This window comes from Balaenoptera acutorostrata, chromosome 3, assembly GCF_949987535.1.
Source record: "Balaenoptera acutorostrata chromosome 3, mBalAcu1.1, whole genome shotgun sequence".
NCBI lineage: Eukaryota > Metazoa > Chordata > Mammalia > Artiodactyla > Balaenopteridae > Balaenoptera > Balaenoptera acutorostrata.
In genome coordinates, this window is record NC_080066.1 from 7,384,735 (window position 1) to 7,411,266 (window position 26,532).

At 40.3% G+C, this 26,532-nt stretch overlaps 1 protein-coding gene across 3 annotated transcripts; it reads right to left on the minus strand.

Annotated features, from left to right (window-relative positions):
• Positions 1–1,741: 1,741 nt before the first annotated feature.
• Positions 1,742–25,558, minus strand: SUV39H2 (SUV39H2 histone lysine methyltransferase). Of its 3 annotated transcripts, none has more exons than XM_057543767.1 (6): positions 24,918–24,984; positions 22,654–22,799; positions 9,509–10,180; positions 7,593–7,739; positions 5,754–5,883; positions 1,742–4,978 (listed from the first exon to the last, which is right to left on the minus strand). In XM_057543767.1, exons 3-6 carry the CDS (start codon positions 10,175–10,177, stop codon positions 4,872–4,874), a joined length of 1,053 nt encoding a protein of 350 aa, XP_057399750.1. In that variant the 5' UTR covers positions 10,178–10,180; positions 22,654–22,799; positions 24,918–24,984; the 3' UTR covers positions 1,742–4,871. The 3 variants fall into 3 exon arrangements, with proteins under 3 accessions (XP_057399750.1, XP_057399751.1, XP_057399749.1); XM_057543768.1 differs by lacking the exon at positions 24,918–24,984 and adding an exon at positions 24,624–24,755; XM_057543766.1 differs by lacking the exons at positions 22,654–22,799; positions 24,918–24,984 and adding an exon at positions 25,407–25,558.
• Between the last annotated feature and the right edge of the window lie 974 nt (positions 25,559–26,532).

The following is a 26,532-nucleotide window of genomic DNA, read 5'->3' on the forward strand; positions in this document are numbered from 1 at the left end:
TACAAAGCAAAAACAACTGCAAGGAGAAAGACGAACTAATGCACAATTAGAGCTGTAGCAGAATTAGTCTACAGAGTATCAGCAAGGATACAGAAGAACTGAACAGCACCGCCAGCCAACTGGATTTAACTGACACATCCAACAGCAGAATACACGCTTTTCAAGTTTACACAGGACAACGTTCACCAAGACAGACCATATCCTGGGTTGTAAAAACACTTCAAATTTAAAGAATAAACTTGGTGACAGAAGAAAGTCAGCCCCTTACCTATCTCAGGTGTTCCATCACTTGAGTGTTGGTGTGAATACAGTGGTAAAATCAAAACCTAAAAGAAAATACTTACTTAAAAGGCATTCAGCTTCCTTAAAGTCCATCGATAGGTTATGTTTTTGCATAGTTATGTATGTGGATTTAATAAAGTTATTAGCAAATATTCATAAACCCTTTGGTTTGCTGATATTTCATAGATTAAGAAAGCAAAAGCAGAGTCTCTCAACAATTTGCAGATCAATTAAACTAACAATGACACGCGGCGTCACCGCGCTGCCCTGTAATTACACCAAACATCAACACCGGAGCCACAGAACGAATTACGGTTACGAGACTGAGAGTCAGCGGGAAGGGAGGATAAACTGGGTGTGCAGGGGAACCAATGTCAAGTTGGCCCAGGAAGCCAGCCCTCTCACTGGTCCTGAAGGGAATTTTCCATTCCCAAATGTTGGCAGAAGGATAAATTGGCCCTCGTCCATTTACACGGGAGAAAAACCGGACAGTGACGGCTACACTTCCAATTCCGGCTGAGAAACTGGCACCGGAGAGGGATGAGGGGAAGGAACCGACGTGACTGTCAAGGGTCGGGGCTGAGAGTAAGGGTGCAACTCCTTTCTGACTGTTCTTTGAGGAATATGCTGAATCACAATTTATAGCAAGTGTCTCTGCCCTAAATTACTCAACAGGACGTTTTATTAATATGTACACCAACAGAGACTGGTCTGAGCATAGTAAGGTAGCTGAGGGCAGAGGTGTATAAGCAAGAATGTGAAGTTTAAAGGGAACACTGACCCCTTTTTTTCTAGCTCAGATGCTACCCTGAGCTTTTGATGAAATACACCCTACAGACTCAGTATGATTGGGGCAGGATTATATATTATTCCATTTTGCCCAGCTCCCCTATGAGTACCATTACCTAAATTCAAGGTGAATGTAAAGTCACTGGAGAGAACCAGTGGGGACTGCAAAACGTTCAATACTCATAACTACAACAGGCCTATTACAGGAACCCAGAGACTTCATTTTTAATTTTAGGCTCTAAAAACTAGTTACACTTCATAATTACACATCACATAATCAAATGTTACTACTACATATATTTGTATATATTCACTGACATTTAAGACTTCATTTTAAATAGTATAGCTTATGATCCAAGGTGGGTGTTTAAAACATGCCTGTAAACATTCTTCTGAATATATTCTTAGCATTTTATAATCTCACCATGAATTTAATATTCCATACTGCCACATTTTCATTGTTGTTTCATAGGCAAGTCTGGCATAATAAACGCTGGCTGAACGAATTTAAGGGCTAAGAGCACTAGAACAGACTTCGATCAAAAAACTTGTAGTGACCACCAAATATTTTAAAGTACAGGTTTATAGTACAGAATAATTACAGCTAATACTTGTGTACGGTACTTACTCTGTGACAATGCTGAATTCTTTTACACACTCTTTCCTCCTCACAGCCACCCTCTGAGGTAGGTACACTTACTATCCCCATTCACAGATGAGGCGAAGGCACAGGGAGGTGAGCTCATGTAGTTAGCAAGGGTGAAGCCAGGACTCAGACAAGGCACTTCAGGCCCCCAAGTCCATGCTCTTAACCACTATGCACTAATGCCTCTCAAAAAGAGCATAGAAGTGGGCAGGGTTAATTACAGTGGCTACTTGATTTTTACTTCAAGAACTGTGACGTATGAAGAAGTGAAAAAAAAGTTTCAAAATACCAAGATACGTCACAAAGGAAACCCAGTGGCTAGCTACATTTGCCTTAGAGAGGAATCCAGGACTTGGAAGTTTGTTTAAACTAACAAACAGTCGAAATGGATTTTTTAAAACAGTCTGCCTGAAGTCGGTCAAATATTTTAAAAGTAGTCAAGTTTAGTTTATGATCCTGGGGATGTTAAGGTTCCCTAGCCAGTCTAAGCCTGTTTCTTCAGTATGCTGCTATAAGGAAGACGGTACCGACCTCACAGACTCATGAGAAGCACAGGAGTACGGGTAAAGGGCTTAAGACTTGCTCAAACATTATTAGCTCTAATTCTAAAATTCCTCTGTACTTCCAGGCAGTACTTAGCACAATATGTTTAAGTACCTGGTGACTAATAATAATGCTCAAAAATTTAAAAAGTATCCGTCTACCTTATGCTAAGTGTAAAATTCTACTTTGATATTCAAATGCATGAATCATGACAATAATAGACTTTCTCAAAAGTAACATTTAAAGGAATGGTATATAAACCTTTGGTTAATCTCAATAACAGGTAGTCAGGAATACATCAATATTTTTCTGCCCTTTTTGTAGCCTTACTCGAAATGACAGTAAAATATTCAGAAATAAAGCTAAGCCATGATAAATAGAAAATCAAATGCCAAACTAAATTTATTTTGCTAAAGAGAAACTGTTGAACTATAAGAAAAATAAGTGCAGTCTAGATTTTGTGCGTATGTGGGGAAAAAACCCTGAGTTTACCAATTGTGTATCACAATCCTCTTCTGGAGATACCGAAAACAATGGTACCAATACAACTTGAACAGTGGATTAATTTACAGTTTCAACTTGATCTAAATATTACCCTTGAATATTTGCTTTATATCGAGAGAACAAATTCTGACAACTTAGGAAACTAAAGAAGCTAAATGTTGACTTAAAATAGTTAAAGCTCCTAACAGCTTCGTTTAAATAGTTTCTATCATTTTACTGCTTAAGTTCAGCTTTTTAACAACTTAAGGGTAAGGCAGGTATTTAAAAATTTCAAAGGCTCATTACGTTTCTATTAATAAGGACAAGACAAAACGGGTTTACCGAAAATAGTCATTCTCCCTTTGTCCTCCAGCTTTACATTTCTTTAACAGAGAGTAAACAAGATCAAAACACTAGACAGTAAAACACTGACTTTTTTAAAAGAAAGGTAAAATTACATCTTTGAACCTGTGAGAATTATAATTCAAAGCAAGTTTGGCCTGTAAACCTGTGACGCTTTTTTACCACTGACACCATGTGACTATTTTTTCATAAAGAAAAAAAATGGCACTAAAAATATATATTTTTCCTTGACACCTTCGGCAAATTTTGGTGAGCAGATAGATATACTCTGAGGCTCCAAACATGTAAACAATTTACCCCATATTATGAAAGAGCAAAATCCTGTGATAGCAATATAACAAAGTGTAGCTTCTCCCAAAAGAGAGGTTAAGGATTAAGATGTGAAGTGCTGCTTTCTTGAAGTCAGTTCAGTTTTACCCAAGCTTACTGTAGGTCATTAAAGCCTCGGGCAGGGAGCTCTGGCAGAACTTAATTAAGAATACCAAGATTTAGACTTATCTGCTGCATTCGCCTTCATGCTGGACACCATGATTAGAAGTCCCAGGATCAGAAAGAGATGAAAATATCGTTTTTCCGGACTGAGGTTTCACTACGTAGGAAAAAACAACAACAACAAAAAACCCCCAAACAATGAATATATTCCATTTCAGTCTTCATAGTTCAAGTAATAAATGGTCATAATTCAGACACACATTTTGGCCAAGCCAAGTTTAGCTTTAGCACATTAAAAAAGTTCATGTATAAAATAAGTATCAGTTCAAAATATAGATCACTTCTTAAGAAGGGCCTGCAGGCCCTTTATTTATTATAAAAATAATTAAATTTGGTGGAAAGGAAATGTTAAAATTACCTGAAATTCAGAAGATGTAATGTTAATTATCGTGTGGAACGTTATGGTTACGTACAGCTGCTCTCAGGGGGTATCCTGTTTTACTGTGGAGACCAGAGCTGCTCAGCGTGGATCGCCTCATTCATGTCATCAAGAGGGCCCTTAAAGTGCTGCATCTCCGCTGCCTGGCACTCCAAAAAGCCCTCCTGGTCCCAACCGCCCCATCCTTTCAAAGAAGCATAACAGCTAGCCATTCTAGAATTTTAGGGAGAACATTCTGGATATTTTTTTTCTACAGGATTAAAAAATCTTTTAGAATTACTGGTTCAGACATCCACCGCTCTTAGTGGTCTAGATTGCTTCAAAATATTAAATCAAGCTGTAATTAAATTTTTTTACATTTAATTTTAGACCTTAAATTTCTATATCATTAAGATCTCAATGTTTTAATGAAAGTAGAAAATAGAGTATAATTCAGTATCACCTATTTGTCTCAAATACAAGTACAATGAGTAGTAAGTAGGTAAACAGGAATGACAATAACAAAAATAGAACTTGTATATTTGTCCAATAAGAATTAACTCTATTTCTCTAAATTCAAGGTGTATGGCAAGTCGAATGTTTGATCTTAGTGACTGTTACATCATTAGTTTAACACTTAAACACCGAAGGAGGCATTTCTCTATTCACACAGACTTCTACACAGATCTGTAAATAGTCTGAATATGTATATTCCAAATTAGTCTATGTGACCCTGTGTCACTCTCTTCAGAAGCATCAGTAATGCATTTGGCCAATAGTTTGAAACACGAATTGTAAATTAACATAGTGTATAATCTTGATAATATGAAAAGAGTCCCAAATACTTATTTTTAAAAAATGGTAACAACATTAGGGAAAAAACTATAATCATCATCAGTTCTATTTCCTGAAAATTCAGTTGAGGTAACCTCTGCAAGTCACAGCTCCACATTTGCACACAGTTCTGGCCCTCTTTTTGGCTGGGCTGTGGTCAATAGAATCTGAAGATATATCTCCAGAACCTGAATACGTAGAAAAAGAAATACAGGAGAAAGAGTTAAGACAATTCTTAATGAGTATCAAATTTTCTATCAGTTGTAAATTGATAGAATCATTACAAACTGTCCTGAAAGGATGCTGTGGGCTAGTAAGAGGTGAAGTGTATGTTTTTAGTCCATATTTATGAGGATGGATTTGTGAAATGATGAAACTTACTAGTAAAATCCAATGTACAAGCATTCATTTCATAAATTGCTTAAGAGCCATAAAGCAAGGTCAAGTAGTAACAATATGTAAAGGGCATCATACTTAGAAAAACAAAGAAAAGAAAACACATGTTGTCACAGTAAAGCAAACAGAATTAAATGTTCTCTTTAAAAGCCAGATTCAGTTAGGAATGGAATAAGCTCATATGTGATTTAAATCATATTGTCAATCTTACGAATATATATCTTTTAGTAAATATTCAGAAATGTAGGCTTAAAATTTTTTAAATACAAGTACTATTGCAAAAAGATGTTATAATAAATAAGCTTCTGTATGGAAGTTCTGAAAAAAGCAGGCAGCAACATGCTGTAGAAGAAAGAGCATTACTCAGCCCAAGATCAGGCAGACCGGGAGTCTAGTATCAGCTCTGTCAGATTAGCTTTGTGCCCTGAGCAAAAAGACAAACTCTTATAGCCTCGTTTTTTAAAACCTTAACATTAGTTTGGTTCAGATGCTCTAAGGTCTTCTCCTATTCTGATTAGATTCTTCACACTGAAACGCCACCAAAGAAACTGTATTTGAAAATCATACCTTTCATTTGATAATCAAAAGTGAGCTCTTCTCCAGCATTTATAGTTCTTGTGGAAAATAATGCTATTCGGGGAAGACGGGTGTCGAGGTTATCAATGAAAACGTTGAACACCTGAAGATTCGGGTCACACTAAAAAGGAACATGAGAACCCACTGAAGTAAAATTGACATGAATGAGCTCTTCTACATGCTATATCAAATCTTTAATTTCCCAAAGTATTAGTTTTAAGTTCTACTAGAAATTAGTTGCTTATTGTTTAGAGGTCTTTGAGGCATGCACATTTAAAAATACTGTGTTCCCTTACAGAAAATTTCAGACATACATAAAACTAGAGAAAATAATATAGTAAGTCCACATATATCCACTATGCAACTTCAAAGCTTATTAACATTTTTGTCAATCTGGTTTCATCTAGTCCCAACTTCTTAATTGTTTTTGGAGAATTTTAATGCAAATGTTAGGCAACATTATCATTTCACCTGTAAATATTTTAGTAAGGTTTCCATTTTTTTTTTTGCTTGTTTCTGAAATTTTTAATATTTTTGGAGCATGTTTGACAGCCAGTAACTAAAACCACAGAAGGTGCAACTGCAGATAAGGAGGGACTACTGTATCAAAAGTTTATTGAAGAGCCTAGAAAGATTCAAAAAATGCCCAAGTAGAACATCTAGAAATAGAAATAGAATTATTGAAATTAAAAGTAAAACATGCTCTAGTAAGGCATATTTAAAGAACTTGAGTAACTGTTTTTAAAAAATTAAATCAGCACTGTAGAGCTCAAATTTCATATTGCATGGGGTTTCATTTCTTAAACTTCTGTTTGGAATTATTCAGCATTTTGAGAACTCAGTACTAAATTCTAGCATACGCAAGAAAGATCCGGTGACTCATACTAAGAAATCAAAATAACAGTTTAATTGTCCTTGAATAGAATACATCTATTTGGAGAGTATCTCAATTTTATCATTAAGAAAAAATTAAACATTTAAGTAAACCAGAAAACAAAGGAGTCAGAAGGTCCCTGACATTTCATTACTAATCATAAACTAGTTTTTTGGTATAAAATCCATCAAAAGATTAACACGGTCTACCTCCTAATATGGTCAGCTATAGAACTTATGCTCCGAGACACATTTTCCTTGTAATCTATAAAACGGAGATAATGTCATCTAATCTATAAAATAGAGATAATGTCAATCTCACAAGCCTTAATACTATGTTATCCATCTAGCACTTAGGAGGTGTCCAGTAACTCCTAAACTCCCTTACTTTTGGAAATAGTTTTTATAGAGTATAAGATTCTGGAGTTAAGGTTCCAAGTGTATTCTCTTTTCAAACAAGAATTAAGAATACTAATTCATAATTTAGAAAAGTAGCCCTAAATACTTCAATACTCTAGAAATTCTTAAATTTTATAAAAATGTTAACATGTTTACATTTTAAGAGAACACAGCAATCTACCCTTCTTTAGTTGTATATCCTAAATTTAGCTGTGTTAACTTCTGTAACCCATATAGTTATGTGTTAATTCTTAAACTTTTTACCTATGCTCATTAATTTCCTCCTCTATATGAGGACAATACCTATCACATAAAGTTGTTGGAAAGTGTAAATGAAGTAACATATGTAAAGACTCCTGCAAAATGAATGTTATTTGGTAGGCACCTCGATGAATTTTCCTAAAACAGCAATAATACCAGGAATTAACAGAAGAGGCCCTTGTATTAAAATACTCTGGAGATAATGAAAGAGTATATAATTTAAAGACAATTACTCCTCAAGTATGGAAAATCTTTTAAAACAGTACTAATCAGTCCTGTCTACGCTTTCTCTCTTACACTGTGGTTCACAAAATGAGACACATTTCCATATCGAGCTGCATCCACTGTGAATTCATCAGATTCATAATCCAGATCAAAGAGATATGTGATTCCTTTGTTGTCATATAACTGCCCCCGTCTTTCAGCTTCTTCACTTGTGATTACCTAAAAAGAAAAAACTATAGTATATTATATAGCTATTGCTGAAGAAACACCCATCCATAAATCTGTTAATTAACATATTAATGCCTTCAAGTGCATAAAAAGAAATAAAAGTGCCATCAAAATAAACATTCACATAAACTACTCCAGAAGAGCTAGATGAACAGAGGAGGGAAATCAAAGCGAGGAGAACGGATGGTGCCAGCGAAGTGCGACTGTTCAAATGAGAGTGCGCACAGCCGACAATCAGCAGGCTGAAACAGTACCCGACTTCCAGTCTAACTTACTGATATGTTCAAAAAAGCTACACAACTACAGCTCTCTGTAAGACATAACAGAGTGTAAAGGACTAAATTTAGAAGTAGGTATGCTCTCAGTATGCTCTGAAGGCATATTTTTCCTATAACGAATCTGTGTACAGTTACAAATGGAAATTTGTTACAAATACGGGAGAGAAGTTACGTTAAATTTGCAGTCAACTGTTTGGAGAGTTCAGTTTTGTAGAACAGGTGGTTTTCATGCAATTCTGTAGCTCACAACCATCATCTATACAGTTCTGCTCTGAAGAACACAGCCTGACCACACGCTCAGCTCAAGAAACCAAAAATGGCTCAAGTGATTCATCGTGTCAACCAAATTTAGCTGCCGCATTCATTAAACCAAAAAAAGAGAACAATTTGATTATACAAGGTCTAGTATTCTGAATAGTGATATATAATAATCTGCCATTATCTAAAAATTTCAGGATCAAAATAGGGATGCAGATTAACCTCAGAATTCTGGATGAATACACATAACTAAAGGTGATCCAATTCCAAACAACTTTTAAAATATCTGGTTTGGCAAGCCCAGACATGCAGTCACACTCATGTTTTTCTAGCCGCAGCTGAGCCCACCACTCGGTGTGAGGAAGTGTGCTGGAAGGTGAAGTGCAGTGATTCTGGGGCCTTGGTTTCGAACCTCGGCTCTTCTTTACTACTAAGTGACCTTGGGCGAGCTGCTAGATTTCTCTGTGCCTCAGTTTCCTGCTGTGTAATAATGGAGGAAATACTACCACCTCACAGAGTTGCTGAGAGAATTTAGTAAGAGTTGAAACGTAAGGTGCTCAGAATAGTATGCATAAAATAGTATGTGGTAAATACTATTTTTTGTATATATACATTATATGTATAAAAATAAATGTGCTCAGTAGTTGGTATTTTAGAGAATAGTCTTTGTAGCTGAGTTACAGATGCAAAGAGTTTGGATTTTTCTTATCAGTGGATGCAATAAATGTTTTTATGTGTATTTTACAATATTTGCTCATAAAGCATTCATGTACTCTACAGTATCATTCATGCTGATGCAAAATTGTGTTTTGCCAACTACACTTAATCATATTTGGTCAAATGGATGAAGTAAATTACAATTTAAAAGTTTCCAAGTCAGGATGTATTTAGATCTGATATTCTTCTTAGGACTTTTGTGTAAAAATAGTGGTCATATTTTCGAAGTTACAAGTGCCAGTTTCAGTGACTATGAGTGGGTGTTTGTTGAAAGATGACTCTACTTCATTTGTCACTGTATCTAATTTTTTTTGTTCACATTCAAGTTTGTATTTCTCATGATGCCAGTGAACCCTTCCCTCAAACCTGAAGTCTGTACATATCTGCAAACGGTAACAGCAAAACTAGCAGCAAAATGTACCCAGCGTGTTTGTTACTGAGGTAAAAGCAGCGCCTCAAGAACATGAGCCTCCCGCACACTGTCTGCTATGAGAGAAGCGAGCGTACCTCTCCGACATACTCCATGACAAAGCTCCTTCTCCTAATCTTCACAAGGGTCTTTACGCCCCAGCCGCAGCCATTGCTGGTCCGAAAGATGCAAAGTGAATACTGCGTGCCTTTTTGGACAATCCTGTTGGGACAATCGGGTCCACACTGACACCTTGAGTTGCATTCGTAAATGGGGGTGCCAGGTGGGATTTTAATTTGTTGATTTTTATTATAAGCCAAAAGAACTCCAGCTTCAGCAGGACAACATTTCTCAAAGAAGCAATCTGTGCATGAACAACCAAAGGTGGCTTCATTTACTAAGCTGATTCCAGGAGCTGGTTTGTATTCATTAATGTAGTAGAAGTCTGAAGGGGGGCCCTCTAAGTCCACAGTATTTTCAACAAAAATCATTCCTTTGTGATTCTTCCTTCTGTTGAGTTCGTCCTGCCATCTCTGCAGAGCTATCCTTTGTTTAGCCTTCTTTACAATGTATTCAGCAATGGCAGGTTTCAAAGCTCTGTGATTTTCTTTTAGAGTTATTGCTTTGCCTTTCTTTACCTGAGATAAATAATTATGCTTGTCATTAGAGAACTGCTGAAGCAGTAATGGGCACTTGAGATTTTGCAAAGGTTCCCAAGTATTTGTAGAATCTGGCCATCCTTTCCATTTTACAAGATAATATTCCATATCCTTAAAATATAAAAGAAAATGCAAATCAGATTATGACAGACCCAATTACTGAAAATAATTTAATATCTTAAAGAGTAAGGTATTCATTATCATTTTTCTTAATAAAGTTCAGAATACACAGTCACAAGTTACTAGCAGATGAAATACAAATCATAAAAATAAAACTGTTTTTCTTTATATTACATAAACTATGCATAGAATTTACATGTGGCATGATGTTTGACCACAGACAAAAGAGTCGCACCTGGAGAAACATAAAAGTACTGAAAGTCATGAATATGTTACCAAACAGTGATCAAGTGACACAAAAAATATTGATCTTGATCATGGAAATAAGTTGTCCCAAGATGAATAATTTATGACCCAGGTCAGTGGCTTGCTTGGCCAGCACAGATGTAGGCATCCTCTAAGGTCCGTAATTTCATATTTCACACTGGCTATGAGGGAAGTTCTTTTTCTCAATGTCCTGGGCACACATCCCCTAGATTTTCTAGAGTGAACTGTCCCATACCGTCATTCCTGGCTGCATGTGGCTACGGAGCACAGGAAATGTGGCTAGTCTCAACTGAGATGTGCTCTAAGTGTAATACACACTGCACTTCAACAACTCAGCACAAAAAAATAACGCAAAATATTTGTTAACTTTTAAAAAATATTTCTTAATCAGTGTGTAAATATCGATTACACGTTGAAATAATATTTGGGGTTAAATTAAATGTATTACTGAAAGCAATTTCACCTGTTTCTTTCCATTTTGTTTAACATGGTTACAAGAAAATTTAAAATTATAGTCGTCCTTCGGTATTCACCAGAGGATTGGTTCCAGGACCCCTCTCGGAACCCAAAATCCACGGATGCTCAAGTCCCATATGTAAAATGGCACAGTATTTGCATATAACCTACTCATATACTTCAAATCATCTCTAGATTACTTACAATATCTAATATAATGTGAATGCTATATAAATCGTTGCCAACACATGGCAAATTCAAGTTCTGCTTTGGAACTTTCTGGAATTTTTTTCAAGTATTTTCTATCCAGGGTTAGTTGAATCCTGGGGTGCAGAACCCGGGGATACATAGGGCCAACTGTATACATATGTAGCTTGTACTATATTTCTACTGAACAGCACAATTCCAGAGAGTTCTTACCTTAGACTCGCCCACGGCTGGATTAGGTGGCAGGCCCTCAAGGTACCAAAGATCAAATATTTTGACTTATCCCTCAGACTGCTGCTGGCCACCATGGTACCTGAAATCTTGCCTTCCCACCCCAGTGACTGGCTACGTTTTCTTCCCTTAAAGCCAGGCAATGCTATGTTAAGTTTCTCTTTAAAAAGGTAGTCTAGTGTATGTAAGAAAAAAATTTTTCAAGTAAAGTCTCTCAATTTTGTCTTTGTTCTCTGGAATAGTGAACATATATCCACGAGCGCTAGGGTGGGTAAAATGCCTTCTGAAATATGAAAGTGATTAAACTGCATTCTACGGTTTTTAGTTATTTTAATTCATAGATACTGATAAAAACTTAACTGGGATACATTTGCTTTCCCCTGAAATTTTTAATAAAGGTTTTATTATAAAGTAAGGATGTTTTACTAGTCATAGTTTGTTAATGCCAAGTGGCCTGGCAGGTCTAGGAAATGTGGTATAAGCCGCACTGTAGAGGCACCATTCGGTGAGGAGCACTGAGGCAGCTTTGCAGGAGGTCACCTGACTAGTGAGAGCGCTAATCTTCATCTCGATGTTTTATTATATTCTACCCAATAAGCAGTAATGCTTGTTAATTAAAAGACCTTTGCTTCTTTGTGAAGATGGTCAAAATATGTTTTGTTAAAAAAAGTGGCTCAATTATGGTGTGAGCATATGCACAAAAACTGTACTTCTATGAAAATATATTCTATGATTCCAGGAAAAAAAAAAAAGCCTAGACATATATTGAAGTGTTAGTCATACTGGCTCACTAAAATGTAGCATGGATTTCTCCCTCCTGAGGTGACTACTACAATTCGGGATTGCTGTTGGCAGCTATATGCTCAGTAATAATGAGATCCACTTGGCAGTATCTAACACTACCGATTTCCCTTAATTATGAAAGTTAAAAATGGTTCTGATTCCAAAATAAAGCAATGCAACCCTGGTCCTCTTTTTTTTTTTTTTTTCCCTGCTACAGTTTTTCCTACCATAGCTCTGGGTTATACCAAAGTTACCAGCAAACAATGAAAGAAACAGACATGGTGGCTTCAAGTCAGATGATTAAGCTAAATTATCATTCAGCAAAACTAAAAACACTATGCCACTGCAGTCAACTTCCAAAATAATATATTGTTTTATGATGAGTCGCTTGCAAGTTTTGTATGTTAATCACATTGTACCTACCTAATTTACGGATGGTAAAGATGCTTCGAAAACATGAGTGCTACAGAAATATTAGTAACATTTTATTTCTATTTTGTAGACTCCTTTTATTTTATAAGCCTTGTTTTACTTTTAAAATCCAAAAAAGATCTTTCCATTTTGAAAAATAAGATAATTTTATACAGAAAAATCAGTTTGACTTAACAAATTCAATTACTTCAATACCCTAAAATTTCAAATAAAAGTCAAAAATTTCTTAAGTCTCATAGGATATCAGTGTCTTATTCAGATATGCAATCAACTCTTGATTACCTATAGAAATGGAGTGGAGTCATAAAAATGATCTGTTAATCATTCCTGTATAATTTGGAATGCATCTTATTAATTTTTTTCTTCAAGACATTTTCCCCACTATGTTTAGCTTAGGTTAAATTCATTCAAATATTTTAGTATCTATAATGAGCATATGAAAGTTCAGTCACTAGAGGGTGTGATGAGATGCAAGGTAATACTAGCCTTTAGGACCAAAATCTCGCTGGGAAAGGAAGGCAATAGTATGTAAAATAAGTAGCAGTGCAAGGTGGTACAATTTTAAATGCCAAAACAAATAAGACAATAGATACCACTAAAATACACAGAGGGAAATCAATATAGGTCAATGAGAAAAAGCCACAGAGGAAGTAGAACAAACTACACTGTGAAAGATTGATAGCATTTGTTGGGTAGGGCACAGGGCAGGCAGGATGAAAAACACAAGCAGAAGCTTGGAGCTAAGACTTGCATGAAGCATCCAGAAAACAGTGAAGAGATGGACTTAGCCAGCTTTAAAGTTTAGAACACTGAAGCGAGAGAGAAAACTGTAACGGCAAGGCAAGAGCAAATTTCGGACAGCTTTGAACACCTGACTTTATTGTAGGCCAATGGTTTTTACAATTCTTAGAAACCATGGTGTTTCTGTGGGGAGCTTCATTCAATGTAAATACATTTAATTCCATCTTGTCTACTAGGAACTGCACTTACACAATGCAGACACTCAGGGCTCTGTCTTTGGCCCCTTTTCACACTAAACAAGTGTTCATCTCTTTTGAGAATCTGAAGAAAGCTACAGACCTTCCCCTATCAAAAGTCACATGTATGATACAACGGGTAAATTCAGGACATGTGGATTCCAGACTAAGAATTCTTGCTCCAAATGTTCTCTCTGGGCAACCTCTTCACTCCAGTGGTTTTAACTGTATGCTGATTCTCCCAAAATTTTAGCTGCAACCCCACATAGTCAATAGCCTACTGGATGTCTGTCCCACAGGTTCTTAATCAATCTATCTACACGGAGCTCACCACTGTTGTTCCTGAATGGTTTCTCCCTGTATTCCCCATCAATGGCAGCCTTACCCCCATCTACCTAGTCACACAAGTCGCAAACCAGGTCAGTCTCACCTCTTCCTTCCTCTCAACCCATCACCAAGTTTCTCCACATGCTTCTTCTGGCCCAGCTCTTTCGCCAGAACGCCCGTTCCTGCAAACCTTCAGCCGTGCCTGGATTAGGACATTGATCTCCTACCGGTTTCCCTGCCACCAGACTGATAACACTCCACACTCTGTCCTTCTCTACTAACGTGTAGTTTTCTTATAAAAACAAAAAATCCACAGTGCCAGCCATTCTGTTATTTTCTTGCTTAAAAATTTTAATGGCTCGCCCACTGCCTAAAGAATTAAGCTCAAACTTCCTATTGTAACAAAGATCATTCTTGACTGGGTCCCTGATGCCTCCCTGACTCAATGTTCCAACATGGCCCCATTCACACACCACCCTCCAGCCACACTGAACTGCTGTTAGTAACTGAACATGCCAGGCCTGTTCATACTTTTCTGTTGCTTTGTTCACACAGTTATTTCTAATTAGAATGTCTTCTTCCATTTGTCTACTGAACACTTCTTTTATGTGTAGAAAAACCTACTTCATCTTTAAAACTCAGCTCAAATGTCATCTCTCCCGTGAAGTCTTCCCTGCCTCTGATTACTGCCAACTCGTGTTCCCATTTCTAATCTAAACTATAGGCCATTTGTGGGGAAGGAAAGAATCTTATTCTTTGCAGCCCCAGAACCAAGCACAATTCCCTACTATATCCTAGGCTTTGACTAAATGTTTCTGAATGTATAACGAAAAATACGACTACCAACACGTATGCAATATAAAAATCACAACAGTAACGATATGAATCCTTAAAAGAAATACAGGCTGTTCAACTTAACCTGGAGATAGCAATTCATGGCTTTTCAATATTTGTTCTGTCATCTGCTGTCTGTAGCCGGTACGTGGTAGCGAGCACAAACACTTTAGAATACATGTATATGGGGCACAAAAAAGAACAATAAAAATCTGCCTTCCCATTAGCTATTTTTCCCCTGCAAGTTTTGAGGTAATCACAATATTCAATATTAGTGGTAGAATAGCCTGAATCTGATTATGAAAATCCCAGTGTTCCATGAGAACACAGTTTGAGAACTATTACGGTCAATGGAAAGTCACTAGATTTCCATACCAGTAACCGACAGAGGGTAGGAATCTGGGGGCCTGGGTTAGAGGCCCAAGACGGACACAAATGAACAACATGACCTTGGAGAAGTCCCTCTTGGAGCTCTGCTTTCCTGGTCTCTAAAATTCAGGTTTTAGTCTAATGATTTCTGTTATTCCAGTTCTTAACAAACCACTCTTAAGTGCAATCAGTCTTTCAGGAGTATGATTCTATTGTTAAATGTGGATATGTTGTTAGTATGTGTCATGCGGTATAGTGGTAGTCCTAGAGACATAGAATGGTCTGGATACTTTAAGAAGTCAAAGCTTCGGGTAGTATTTCTTTACTATTTGATCCCTAAGGGAGAAGGCCCGCCGATGTGCCCGGGGGCTCCCCACTGATAAGCTGAAGACGTTAGTAAAGAGCACCCACAGTTTTGTCAGAAATTTCTCTGTGTGAAGGGGTGACATGGCAAGAACACGGCACAGACACATCACACAGCACTGGGACTGCCACAACTTACATCCTTGGAGCTCCACTGGACCCCGACGTGAGCGCGTCATGGTAACCACCCGGGTGTCCCCCCAGCTAGCGTTCTTCCCACTTCCCGAGTTGGCTATGTCAGACCTCCTCCACTTCCCTCGGGGGTCCCTATCCCACCGCCTCCCCCGTTATCTTCAGTAGCACGTGACCCTGAACGTGGAACTAAACAAGAAGGGGGCCACAGGTACACCAGGAGAGACGTCCTTCCTCCGTCAATTACTCCCCTCTCCTGTCTCTCCAGTTTCTTGCTCTCTCCTGATCCTCACTAGCACCTGAATCTCCCTTAGTTTTTAAAGGCAAAATTAAACTAAACCTCCTTTGAGATATAAATGCTTGAATAGGTAAGGGATCTCGAAAAGATATGATAAATTACTAAAAGTTCAGGGATCGGAGACTAAGGTCACGGGGTGGAAGATTTCTTTTCAGTATAAGATGCTTTATAACATTCAATTTTTAAAATCATATTATCTACTCAGATATTTTTAAAAATTAAAAATTATAAACACCCTTAGACCCTACATAGCCCTTCTTCAAAGCTAGAGTTCTTGAAAGAGTTGCCCATACCACTTGACCCTACTTTCTCACCTCCAACTAATTCTTTAATTCATTCTACTTCGGCTTCTTCTAACCACACCACAGAAACGCTCTAAGGGTGTCAATGACCCGTCCATTGCTCAATCCAGAGGGAGCTTTATACTTCTTTGACCCACTGGGTACGACTCTATTTTGCTGACATTATCTCCTCCTCGGGCTGCCATGTTTACTCTTCTGATTTTCTTCCTACCTTTCTCACCAGTTTTTCTCAGTTGCTTTGACAGTTCTTCCTGTGAGTACCACTTACTGTTCCTCAGTCCTGGCTCTTCACCCGTTTTCTTTGCTTGGATCACTGCAATGTCCTCTTATCCTTTCAATCCACTCATGGCGCAAGAGCCAGAGTAATATTTTCAACACACCTCTCTCCCCAAGTCACTCCCCTGCTCAAAACTACAAAATATTTCCCTATTGCCCTTAAGATAAAGTCCAAAATTCCCTTCTTGGCCTACAAGGAGATGCACTTTCTGGGGCCTGCCCCATCCTTCCAGCCTCGTTTCAGTCCCTCTATGTTCCACTCACACTGCAAATTCCTTAAAGGAGTCAGGCTCTCTTCTGACTCAACACCCTCCCCCATTATCTTTTCACCCTTTAGTACTAAGTTTAAACATCAGTTCCTCATGGACACCTGCCTACTCTCTCCAGGATGAGCTAGAGCCTTCTGTTACATTAGCCTTACCTCAACTATAATTAAGTCCTTTGTACAATGCTATTTAAGGTTTTTCTACTCTCACTGAAAGATAAACCCCATGATATCAGGGACCACACCTCTGTGTCATTCTCTGCTGAGATTGCTAGTGCCCAGCGTGTGACATGGTAGATGGTAGAACACTGGAGAAATATCTGCAGAGTTAACGAAGGGGTAACTGTACCCAGTCCTGGGGCTTCAATCCCCACCTTCTTGCCAATCGCTTCAAGAACAATGCTTCCATTTAGTTCTCACTCTTGATTTGGAGACACATTTCCAACTATCTACTGGTCGTCTTACACTTAAATGTTCTCAACCTTCTTCTCCAACTTCAATCTAGTCCTCCTATGCTAATCCTCCTTGAGCCTCATCTTCCCATATTCCTGGATCTTGGTGAACAGTATGACTGTCCACGCCATGGCAAGCTTTCCTAGATGTGGAGCCCTCACTGCTGGATCCCCAGCCAACCCCCTGACCACTAAACCACAGACTTAAATTTCACATCCGCTATAATTCAAAAAAATCACCGACTTATCTTCATCTTTATTGTTACTACTTTAGTTCAAGCACCATCTCTTCTTGCCCAGATTACTGCAGCAGCCTTTCAGAAAGTGTAAGCTGTACACACGTCATTCCCCTCCCTGCCAAGCCACGTTCCTCACTGCAGAGAAAACTCTCTGAATTGCACATCTGATAGTGTCACTCTTTTCAGAACCGTTCAGATGACTCCCCACTGCTGCAGGACGGCTGGAGTTCCTCTACTCGTCTCTCACTGTCTCCCACTTCCAGATCCTACCACCCCACTCTCTATGTTAAGGCCTTAAGAAAAGACTCTACTCATCTTATCAGGCCCCAGCTGGATATTCTCTTTTCTGGGAAGCCTTCTCTGACCAGCCCAGGCATACCTCCCACAGATCACATCATGATGTCTGCCCTAGCGCTTATTATACTATTGCATTGGGTGATTTACTTGTCAATCTTTTTCACTGGGCTATGAGTTCCTTAAGGTTAGGGACAGTTTCTCATGAACCTTTATTTTCCCACTGCCTAATGTAGTACCTGACACTCAAATGTTTATTGAGTGAGACAACAGAAAGATGAAACAGGAGGTATTAGTCAATAAATTGCTGCTATAATTTAAGCGTGAAGCTATGAAGGTCTAGTCTAATAGTGACGGTGAGGACTGGAGAAATCACTGACGCAAAACCCAGTTCAATTCATCAACCATGAACTAAATACCCATTACGTACTAGGGGCTATAGTAAGACATAGTCCTGGCCCTCAAATTGTTGACAGTTCAGCAGGTATGAAACAAAGCTACAAAATGTGAACAGCTCTAGAATAATGACAAGAACAGTGCTTTACACGTCCTGAATATAAAGCAATTAATTTTGCTAGAGGTGGGGAAGGGAAGAAGGCTCTATGGTTGGTGGTAACCTTTCAGTTGAACTTTGCAGGCCATGCAGGATTTTGCAAGGAGAGAAGGGAAACAATATTTCAAAGAGGGAACTGGAGGAGAAAAGCAAAAGGGCACAAAGGTGCATGATGTGTTCAGGAACTGGAATATAAGCTATGTTTGTTTTTCAGCTAAACTCTCAATGCTTACAAGAGTGCTCAGCTCTTAGTAGACACTCAGTAAACCTTAGCTACATGGAAGAATTTACAAGTATATCAATGTGGTAAGGAAGTAGGAAACGTTACAAGAGAACATACAAGTAGGATATGTTACAAGTAGGGTATGTTACAAGCTGTAAAGGGGGCTGGTGGCCAGATGATAACAGCCTTAGTCCAAAGGGTCTCAGCTTAGACTGGCAGACACCAGGGAGTCATTTAAAGGGCTAAAGGAAGGTCCTAATGCAATCAGAGCTGTGTTTCAGAAACAACTGTAATGGCTTTGAAGACTACGGTACTGAGACAGTGTCTTTCATGAGCTAAATGGAGGAGAACATATGAGAAAAGGATAGGGTGTTAAGATCTTTCACCTGCCCTGAACATAAAAGAGACAGACAGACAGAAAAGGTAGAGGTAAGTTCAAGTAATACTGGCTTACAGATTCAGTTATCTGTGTTAGGCAGGATAAGAAGTGAGGAATATAAGTGGGTTGTAGGAGGACATAAGTGTGCAAAGGGTGCTTATTCCAAAGCAAGAAACCAAAAGGAGAAGGATGAAGGAGAAACTAGTAGCAAAAGTTACCCAAACTGAACTATAATATTCAGAATTCTGTAGTATAAGAAAGAAAATTGGCAGCTCCTTCAATGTAAGCACAGACTCCTTGGTAACTTACTCTGTCTGTCAAAGTATAACAGGAATGAACAGGAAAAGACAGAGAGGTAGAGACCACATAATCTGATGACCTATTAGATTTAGAGGGTAGGGAGGAAGGAAGAATTTAAAAAGTATGAAATTATAAGGTTAGGTAACTGGGAGTATTATGATTCTGTCAAACTAGGTAGGGAACACTAGATCAGGACACAGATTTGAGGGAGGAAAACGCATACAGTTTTGAATACGTTGAATGTGGTACCTGTAGGGTGTCCAGCTTGAAATGAAGCTCAGAAAGAAGTCAATGCCTCACAAAGATCTGAGGGTCATGAGCCAAATAGACAGATATAAGTAGAAACCACTGGGAAAGAGGTCATCTACAGAGCAGCTTCAAGGTGAGAAGGGGGCCAAGGACAGAGCCTTGGAGACTATGTATTAACACTTCAGAAGGACAGGTAAGAGACTGTAAAGGAGATTCAGAAAGAACAGTAAGAAAAACTGGTGGCGAAAAGAAGTGGAGATAGAGGTGAGTAACAATGATTACAGTACACACCTCTACGGCGTGACCACCACAGGTAAGTCTCTGCTCATAGTAGCCCTACGAGACGGTACCATAATGATCTTCATCCCATACGGGAAGCAGCAAAGGAAAGAGAACCTACGTAATGTGCTGAAGGTCACGCAACTGGTACATGGTAGGACCAGAATGTGAATCAGAACCTAGGCAGTCTCTCCAAGACAAGAGTTTCAGAGAAGAAAAGAGTAGCCAACAGTGTTAGGTGTTGCAAAGTGGCACAGTAAGATCTGAGGTCCTCGAGTTTAGCCTTGAGGAGGCCACTGACAGCCGTCAATCAGAACAGAGAGGGTTAAAAAGTCAGTAACAAGTGGAAAGGCAAGCTACAGCAGAAATTTTTTGCAAACTGTGTATCTGATAAGGGACTATCTAGAATACACAAAGAACTATTACAACTCAATAATAAAAAGACAAACAGCCCAATTTAAAAAACTAGGTAAAGGATCTGAATAGACAGTTCTCCAGAGAAGATGTACAAATGGCTATAAGCAGCGGTCCCCAATCTTTTTGGCATCAGGGACCGGTTTCGTGGAAGACAATGTTTCCATGGATTGGGGTGGGGGGGTGGGGAGGTGGGGAGGTGGGGAGGGGGAGGACGGTTCAGGCGGTGACCCGAGCGGCGGGGAGCGGCATGTGAAGCCTCGCTCACTCCCCGGCCGCTCACCTCCTGCTGTGCGGCCTGGTTCCTAACAGGCTGCGGACCGACAGCTGTAAGCACTTGAGAAGATGCTCGGCATCATTAGCCATCAGAGAAATGCAAATCAAAACCATGAGACACTCCATACCCACGAGGACAACTATAATCAGAAAGTCAGATAATAACAAGTATTAGTGAAGATGCAGAAATTGAAACCGTCGTACGCTGCTGGTGGGAATGTAAAATGGTGCTGTCACTTTGCAAAACAGTTTGACAGTTGCTCAGATGGTTAAACATAGAGGTACCATATAACCCAGCAAATCAACTCCTAGGTATATATCCAAGAGAAATGAAAAAATGCCCACACAAAGACTTGTACATGAATGTTCATAACAGCATGATTTATAATAGTCCCCAAACAGGAACAACCCAAATGTCCATCAAGCGATGAATGGATAAATTAAATGTGATATATCCACACAATGGAATATTTGGCAATAAAAAAGAATGAAGTATTGATACGTGCTACAGCATGAATGAACCTTGAAAACATGCTGAATGCAGGAAGCCAATCATAAAGGATCACATAAATATTGTACGATTCCATTTATATGAAATGTCCAAATAGGTAAATCTATTGAGACAGAAAGTAGATTAGTGGCTGCCTAGGGTTAGCAGGGAAAAGAGATGGGGAAGTTTGGGGGGTGATGGCTAAGTGGTATGGGGTTTCTTTTTAGGGTAATGAAAATGTGCAACCATCTCCACAACCAATTTTAGAATAATTCTGAGGGTACAAAAAGCTTTGAATTGTACAGTTTAAATTGGTGAATTGTAGGGTATGTGAATTATATGTCAATGAAGCCGTTTTTAAAAAGTTAATGGGAAATGAAGTAGAATGAAAAGATAGGAAATGCTTGAGTGGGGAGGCAAGACCTAAGAAAGATTTCTGAAGGTTAAGGAGGATCTGAATAGGTTTATTGATTAAGATAAAGCAGTGGAAAAACAGTGCTTGATACAAAAAAGACATCAGAGATTAAGCAAAGTCCTAAAGGGGATGGGTAGGAAGAAAAAAGAAAAATGGTGACACCTCTGAAAGAATGAACAAAGATACAGATAACTTGTGTGAAGGTAAGCTGAGAGTTCATCCTTGAAGGATCCAATGAAGCAGAAGTCTGCAGCTGAATATGAGAGGGTGAGGGATAGAGTCAGAAGTCCAGAAAAGTAATAAAATTTGGGGAAACTGATGACAAAAATGGAAGAAGCAAGCAAAGATAAAAAGCTTGTCAAGTAGAACTGAGCAGTGCAAGAATAGAAATAATATGTAACGGAACCAAGAAGTGTGATTATATGACACCTGTGGCTAGACAAGTCAGGCCAGGGTTTATAAACTGAATTGGCAGACGACAGGGTTGTTTTGGGGTTGAAGGCTGCTGAGAGTGTAGGTGAAATGCTTCATCATAAAATCCCAATGAGTGGGGAAGTCAGTGATACCAAAAGAAGATGGATGTTTCAAAGGAAGAATCGGATTTAATGATTGAATCCATATGGAGGATGAAAAAGGAAAACAAAGAATTAAACAGGATTCCTGATTCATTCATCTGCAAGAATTGACAGATTAATTAATTAAAACAGAGTTCTTGTAGAGGAAGTAGGCTACAGAAAGGTGAATTACTCAAAAATATATTATAAGGTTTAGATTGATAGAGCTTCTTGAAGAACAACGCTGTAGAGGAACAGAAACAAAGTGAGGCCCAGAGAAGTTAAATGACTTTTAGCTGAAGTCACGAGGTACTAGACGAAGCCTAGAAATGACTGTGAACTCCAGGCCATTCTATTGCACAACAGAACCTCGCTACTATCAGGAGTTTGACAGGATGGCAGGAAACACAAACGGTGATGCTTCTTGAGGAGATTCAGTAACACTAAAATTGGCTTGAATTTCTAGGTTCATCTCAGGTGATAGTGGGGAAATATGATTCAGGAACAAAATGAATGACAGGAGAAGCCAATCTCAGATAAAACATTTGCTCTGGTAATCCACCTGGAGATAATCAAGAGTTGGATGTAGAATGATATTGATATAAGCACCTTGAAATATTCTAATGTAAGAACATATTATGCTTCAAAATCCTCTCAATGTTATTTGGCAAAACAGATGATAGGACATATAACTTTATTATGGCCAAGAATTTTAACCATTAAGAAGAGTTCTGCTTACTTTTAAGGTTCTTTTTATGTCACAGAAATATGAAATACTGAATTGAAGTCTGATTAGGTCTCTTTTAAGGGTCTAGATATTTGCCTTACCTTTACTACCTTGTAGTCACACAAGTATTCCACCTCATAATTGTTTAGATTCCTTTTGGTGATTCCAATCGATTTACATGTGAGCTTTTCTTTTCTACATAATTCCTGAAGAGTATCAAGTGAAACTAGGCAAGGCACACACCAAGCTACAATAAGAAAATAGAATTCTTTACTAGTGAAATAGCTATTCAATTAAAATAAAACAAAACAAAAAACCAAAAGAAAAAAAAGGGGAAAACTCAAGACCTCTATATCCCCACCCTTCAACTGGCAATTTTATAAGACTAAAAATTCACATGACAAGAAACCATGTACACGTCTTTAAGAAAAAGTTAACCATTAAAGAACTCTTTTGGTAAATTGGTCTTCCTGGATCTTCTCATGGGTCTCTACCCTACATGTTTAACTGATGCCAATTTCTACTAGGCCCCGTGAACAAAATGTTTTATGTCTATAAGCTTGCATAAGATTACACATAGATGCAAAAGTCGAGATAATATTTTTGACTTTTTCATTGTATTCTACACAGAATTGCTCATTTAATAAAAGGTATATCTCAAGGACACACTCACTATTGTTAGAAATACATCTTAAATATATTTTAAAATAATCTTACATTGTTAAAAAGTAACAATGTAAGATTCTTAGTTGAACAATAAGAACTGAAATCTAATTGAAATCTAATTCTCTAGTTACATACTCATACATCACATGGCCTACTTTTCCCATTTTGGAAGGTTGCATAAAATTTTAACTCCGATTTTGCCCATGCTGCAATGTATTATTACCAAGGTCAATAAACCCAGGAGTTAAAATAAAACAACGGAGAGTATATTGAGTTTTGTTACTACTCATCTCCTGTATTGCTTTCAAAGCCAAGAATGACAATACAGAGAGTATTCAACATACGTAATCCACACACCAAGCTTGAAGAAAATCAGCCGTCCTCATGATCAACCTTGTAGAAGCCAGTAACTAACTGTGCTGCGGAAGATTTTACCCTCAAATTCCTGGAAACAGCATGCTACCATGCTGCGTTTAAAGTATGTTAACACAAACTGATATTTAGAAACAGGTAATGAACGTGGCTTTATGGCTAGCGCTAGGAGAAGCACCAGAGAGGATCAAGAGGTCCTCTGCCCCAGCCTCCGCCAGGCCACCGAGCTGCATGATTTTAGGGAGCTTTCCATCTTTCTGGGTTTCAGCTTCGCTGAAAAAAATGGCAGGGCTGGAGTAAACTGGGATTACCAAACAAAATTCATCAGTAAACGCAGGCTTTTCTTGGTAGCTCTCCAAGGTAGTGGTGATAACCTTTTGCGTTGGAGGTAATTTCCAGGGAGGAAAGAACAGCTGTTCTTCCTATAATCTCCCCTCGCCCTCCCCACCAGGGATTTCACGGTCAGAAACCCTTAAGTACGATTTCCACACGCGCCCCCAACCCCTTCCAAAAAAGGACGCATGATTCTAGACCAAGAAAGTGAAAAGGATTTTCCCCCAAAATATCTGGGGGTGGGGGGGAGAGTCTGCTGGTTTTGGAGTGGTGGTTTGGGGGGAGGGGAGTGGCAGAATAGAAACGACCCCTTAAGTCCCTTCTATTGAAATAACCTCAGGATGTTTTGTGTAAAAGGTAACCTCACTATGCTGATCACATACAGACGAGGCTCCTCTGGACTATCTACCCAACGTGGGTTTGTCTGCCGTTCCTACCATTTTCACCCAGTCCGCGTAACACGAGGATTCAAGACGCGACCCTCCACGGAAACGCTGTTTTGGGGAATAAGAAAACTTGGAACATAAAAAACTGCAAACCCCCCACCCCCGCGGCAGAAAAAGAATTCATTGGTAAGATTAAACATTTACATGACCACCACGAAAACTTGACACTAGTTCCACAGTAACCCCTAGCGGAGGAAAAGTTGGGGGGTAATGAATCCATAATCCACGCAGAGAGGCGCAGCGCTGGGAAATACCTTTCAATTCTAGAAGGCAGTGAAAGTTCCCGTCCTTCAGCGCGCGCACAAACACACGTTCGGCACCGAATTCTTCGGCGTCCACATAAATACCTCGCAAGTTCCCGGGGGGGAAACCGATTCCCGTAAGCCAGGGGCTGCCGCCGCCAGTACCCACTTACTGGGGCTCTCTGCAACGGGGAACCGCCCCTCCCGGTGCGTCCGCATCGGGGTGCATCCTCACTCATTTCCTCGCTTAGCCTTCACACCTCTGCCCCGACCTCTCTCCGCTCCTGACACTGAGGTCACACTCACCCCACCAGGGTCCTCCCGCTCCCCAGTTCCGAAGCCAGCCCGACCGCAAACGTCCCGCTCAAACCACCACAAAGGAGTCGCGCCCCCAGCGTGCCCGCGGACCGCGAGCCGCGCCGGGATCCGTCGGGGCCGCCCGGACGCCCCCGCACGGCTTTCCCGCGGGGAGGGGGCTCGGGCGCGGCAGGCGGCGGGGGCCGGGCCGCCGGGTCGACGGGCCGGCAGCGGGGCGCGCGGGCCGGGCCTCGCGGGGGTCGGGCGCGGGAGGGGACTGCGGGCAGCAGGCGGGCCGAGCCGCGAGGAGGGTCAGGGGCCGGGGGCAGGGAGGAGCCCGCGGCGCGCGTCTGGGGGCCGCGGTGTCAGTGGCGCGGGAGGCGGCGTCTCGCCGCGTCGCGCTCCGGCCGGCCCGCGCGTCCCGGCCCCGCTTCCCGGGCCTCGGGAGTTTGCCCAGCGGACGGGGGACAGTGCGGGGCGCCGCTCTCCAGCCCTCACCTCCTCGCGCCTCGGCCCCGGCCGCCGCCATCTTGAGGAGCTTTCATTCAAACTGGCGCGGTCTGACCGGATAGCTCAGCTGGCTCGACGCCCCGCCCCAGCCCGGCCCGCGCGGAACTCGGGGGCCGGGGCGGGGGACTAACCCGCGAGGCGTCCTGACGTCAGCGGAGGCCGACACAGCCGCGGCGGCGAGTGCGCCTGCGCCCCAAGTCTCCTCCCGGCGCTCGGAGGGGCGGGGCGCGGGGCCGAGGAGCCCTCGCCTAGGTGAAGGGCCACCTGCCCTGGCCTCGCTGGCTTAGCGCCTGATTCAGGGTACCGACATCAGGCCTTCCCACGCTTGTTAGTTCTTCTACACGGGCGCTACGTGTACGTTGTGCAAAACTGCAAACGCAGAGCGGAGCTATGCGGTGCAGAGTACGTTTCTCTCTCATACCTGCTCCTCAGCCACCTGAGCCCAATAAGCCATTTTTACGTTTCCGTCCACCCTACGCCCCTAGATCACAGGTTCTGAAAATTGGCTGCACGTTGGGATCATTTGCAGGCTTTGTTTTTTTGTCTCACTCTCGGAGATTTGATAGGAATGGGGTGCAACCGGGATGTTGGAATTTTTTAAAGCTCCCCAGGTGATTCTAAGTGTGCAATTTGAAACCTCTGCTCTAGATCAGTGCTTCTCACACTTGAATGGGCAGAGGAATCATCTGGGCATCTGGTTAACATGCAGGTTCGAAATAGGTAGGTCTGGACTGGGACCTGAGGTTCTGCGTTTCTGACGAGCTCCCAGGCTACGTCCCACGCCGGTAGCCGGACTGCGGGACGCCCAGGTCCTCTCACCGCGACCACACGGGTCTCCACCCCCCAGCCCGCCCCCATCCAGTCGTCACACCGCATCCATGGTGATTGTTCTAAACAATCTGAAGCGGAAATCGGCCAAGAGTAAATTGCGAAAGTTCTGTAGAAAGCCGTTTGACGTCTCCCAAGGATTTTTAAAAGAAATTTGTGTAAAATGCAAAAATATTTTAAAGCATCCTGTGTAAGTTTGACATGTTGGAAATAAACACAGAACATTAAAGGAATTAATTTGTTTTGATTACGTTATGAAATACTGTCTAGTCATTTAAAATGTTTA

What these genes read in the sequence shown, in the direction of transcription:
- SUV39H2 (XM_057543766.1), bottom strand. Translation starts at nt 10,177, where the DNA reads ATGGAATATTATCTTGTAAAATGGAAAGGATGGCCAGATTCTACAAAT. An exon ending in TCATGGAGTATGTCGGAGAG is followed by an intron (nt 7,740 to 9,508) that starts GTACGCTCGCTT and finishes TTTTCTTTTTAG; the next exon opens with GTAATCACAAGTGAAGAAGC. An exon ending in CTCATTTTGTGAACCACAGT is followed by an intron (nt 5,884 to 7,592) that starts GTAAGAGAGAAA and finishes GTTCCTTTTTAG; the next exon opens with TGTGACCCGAATCTTCAGGT.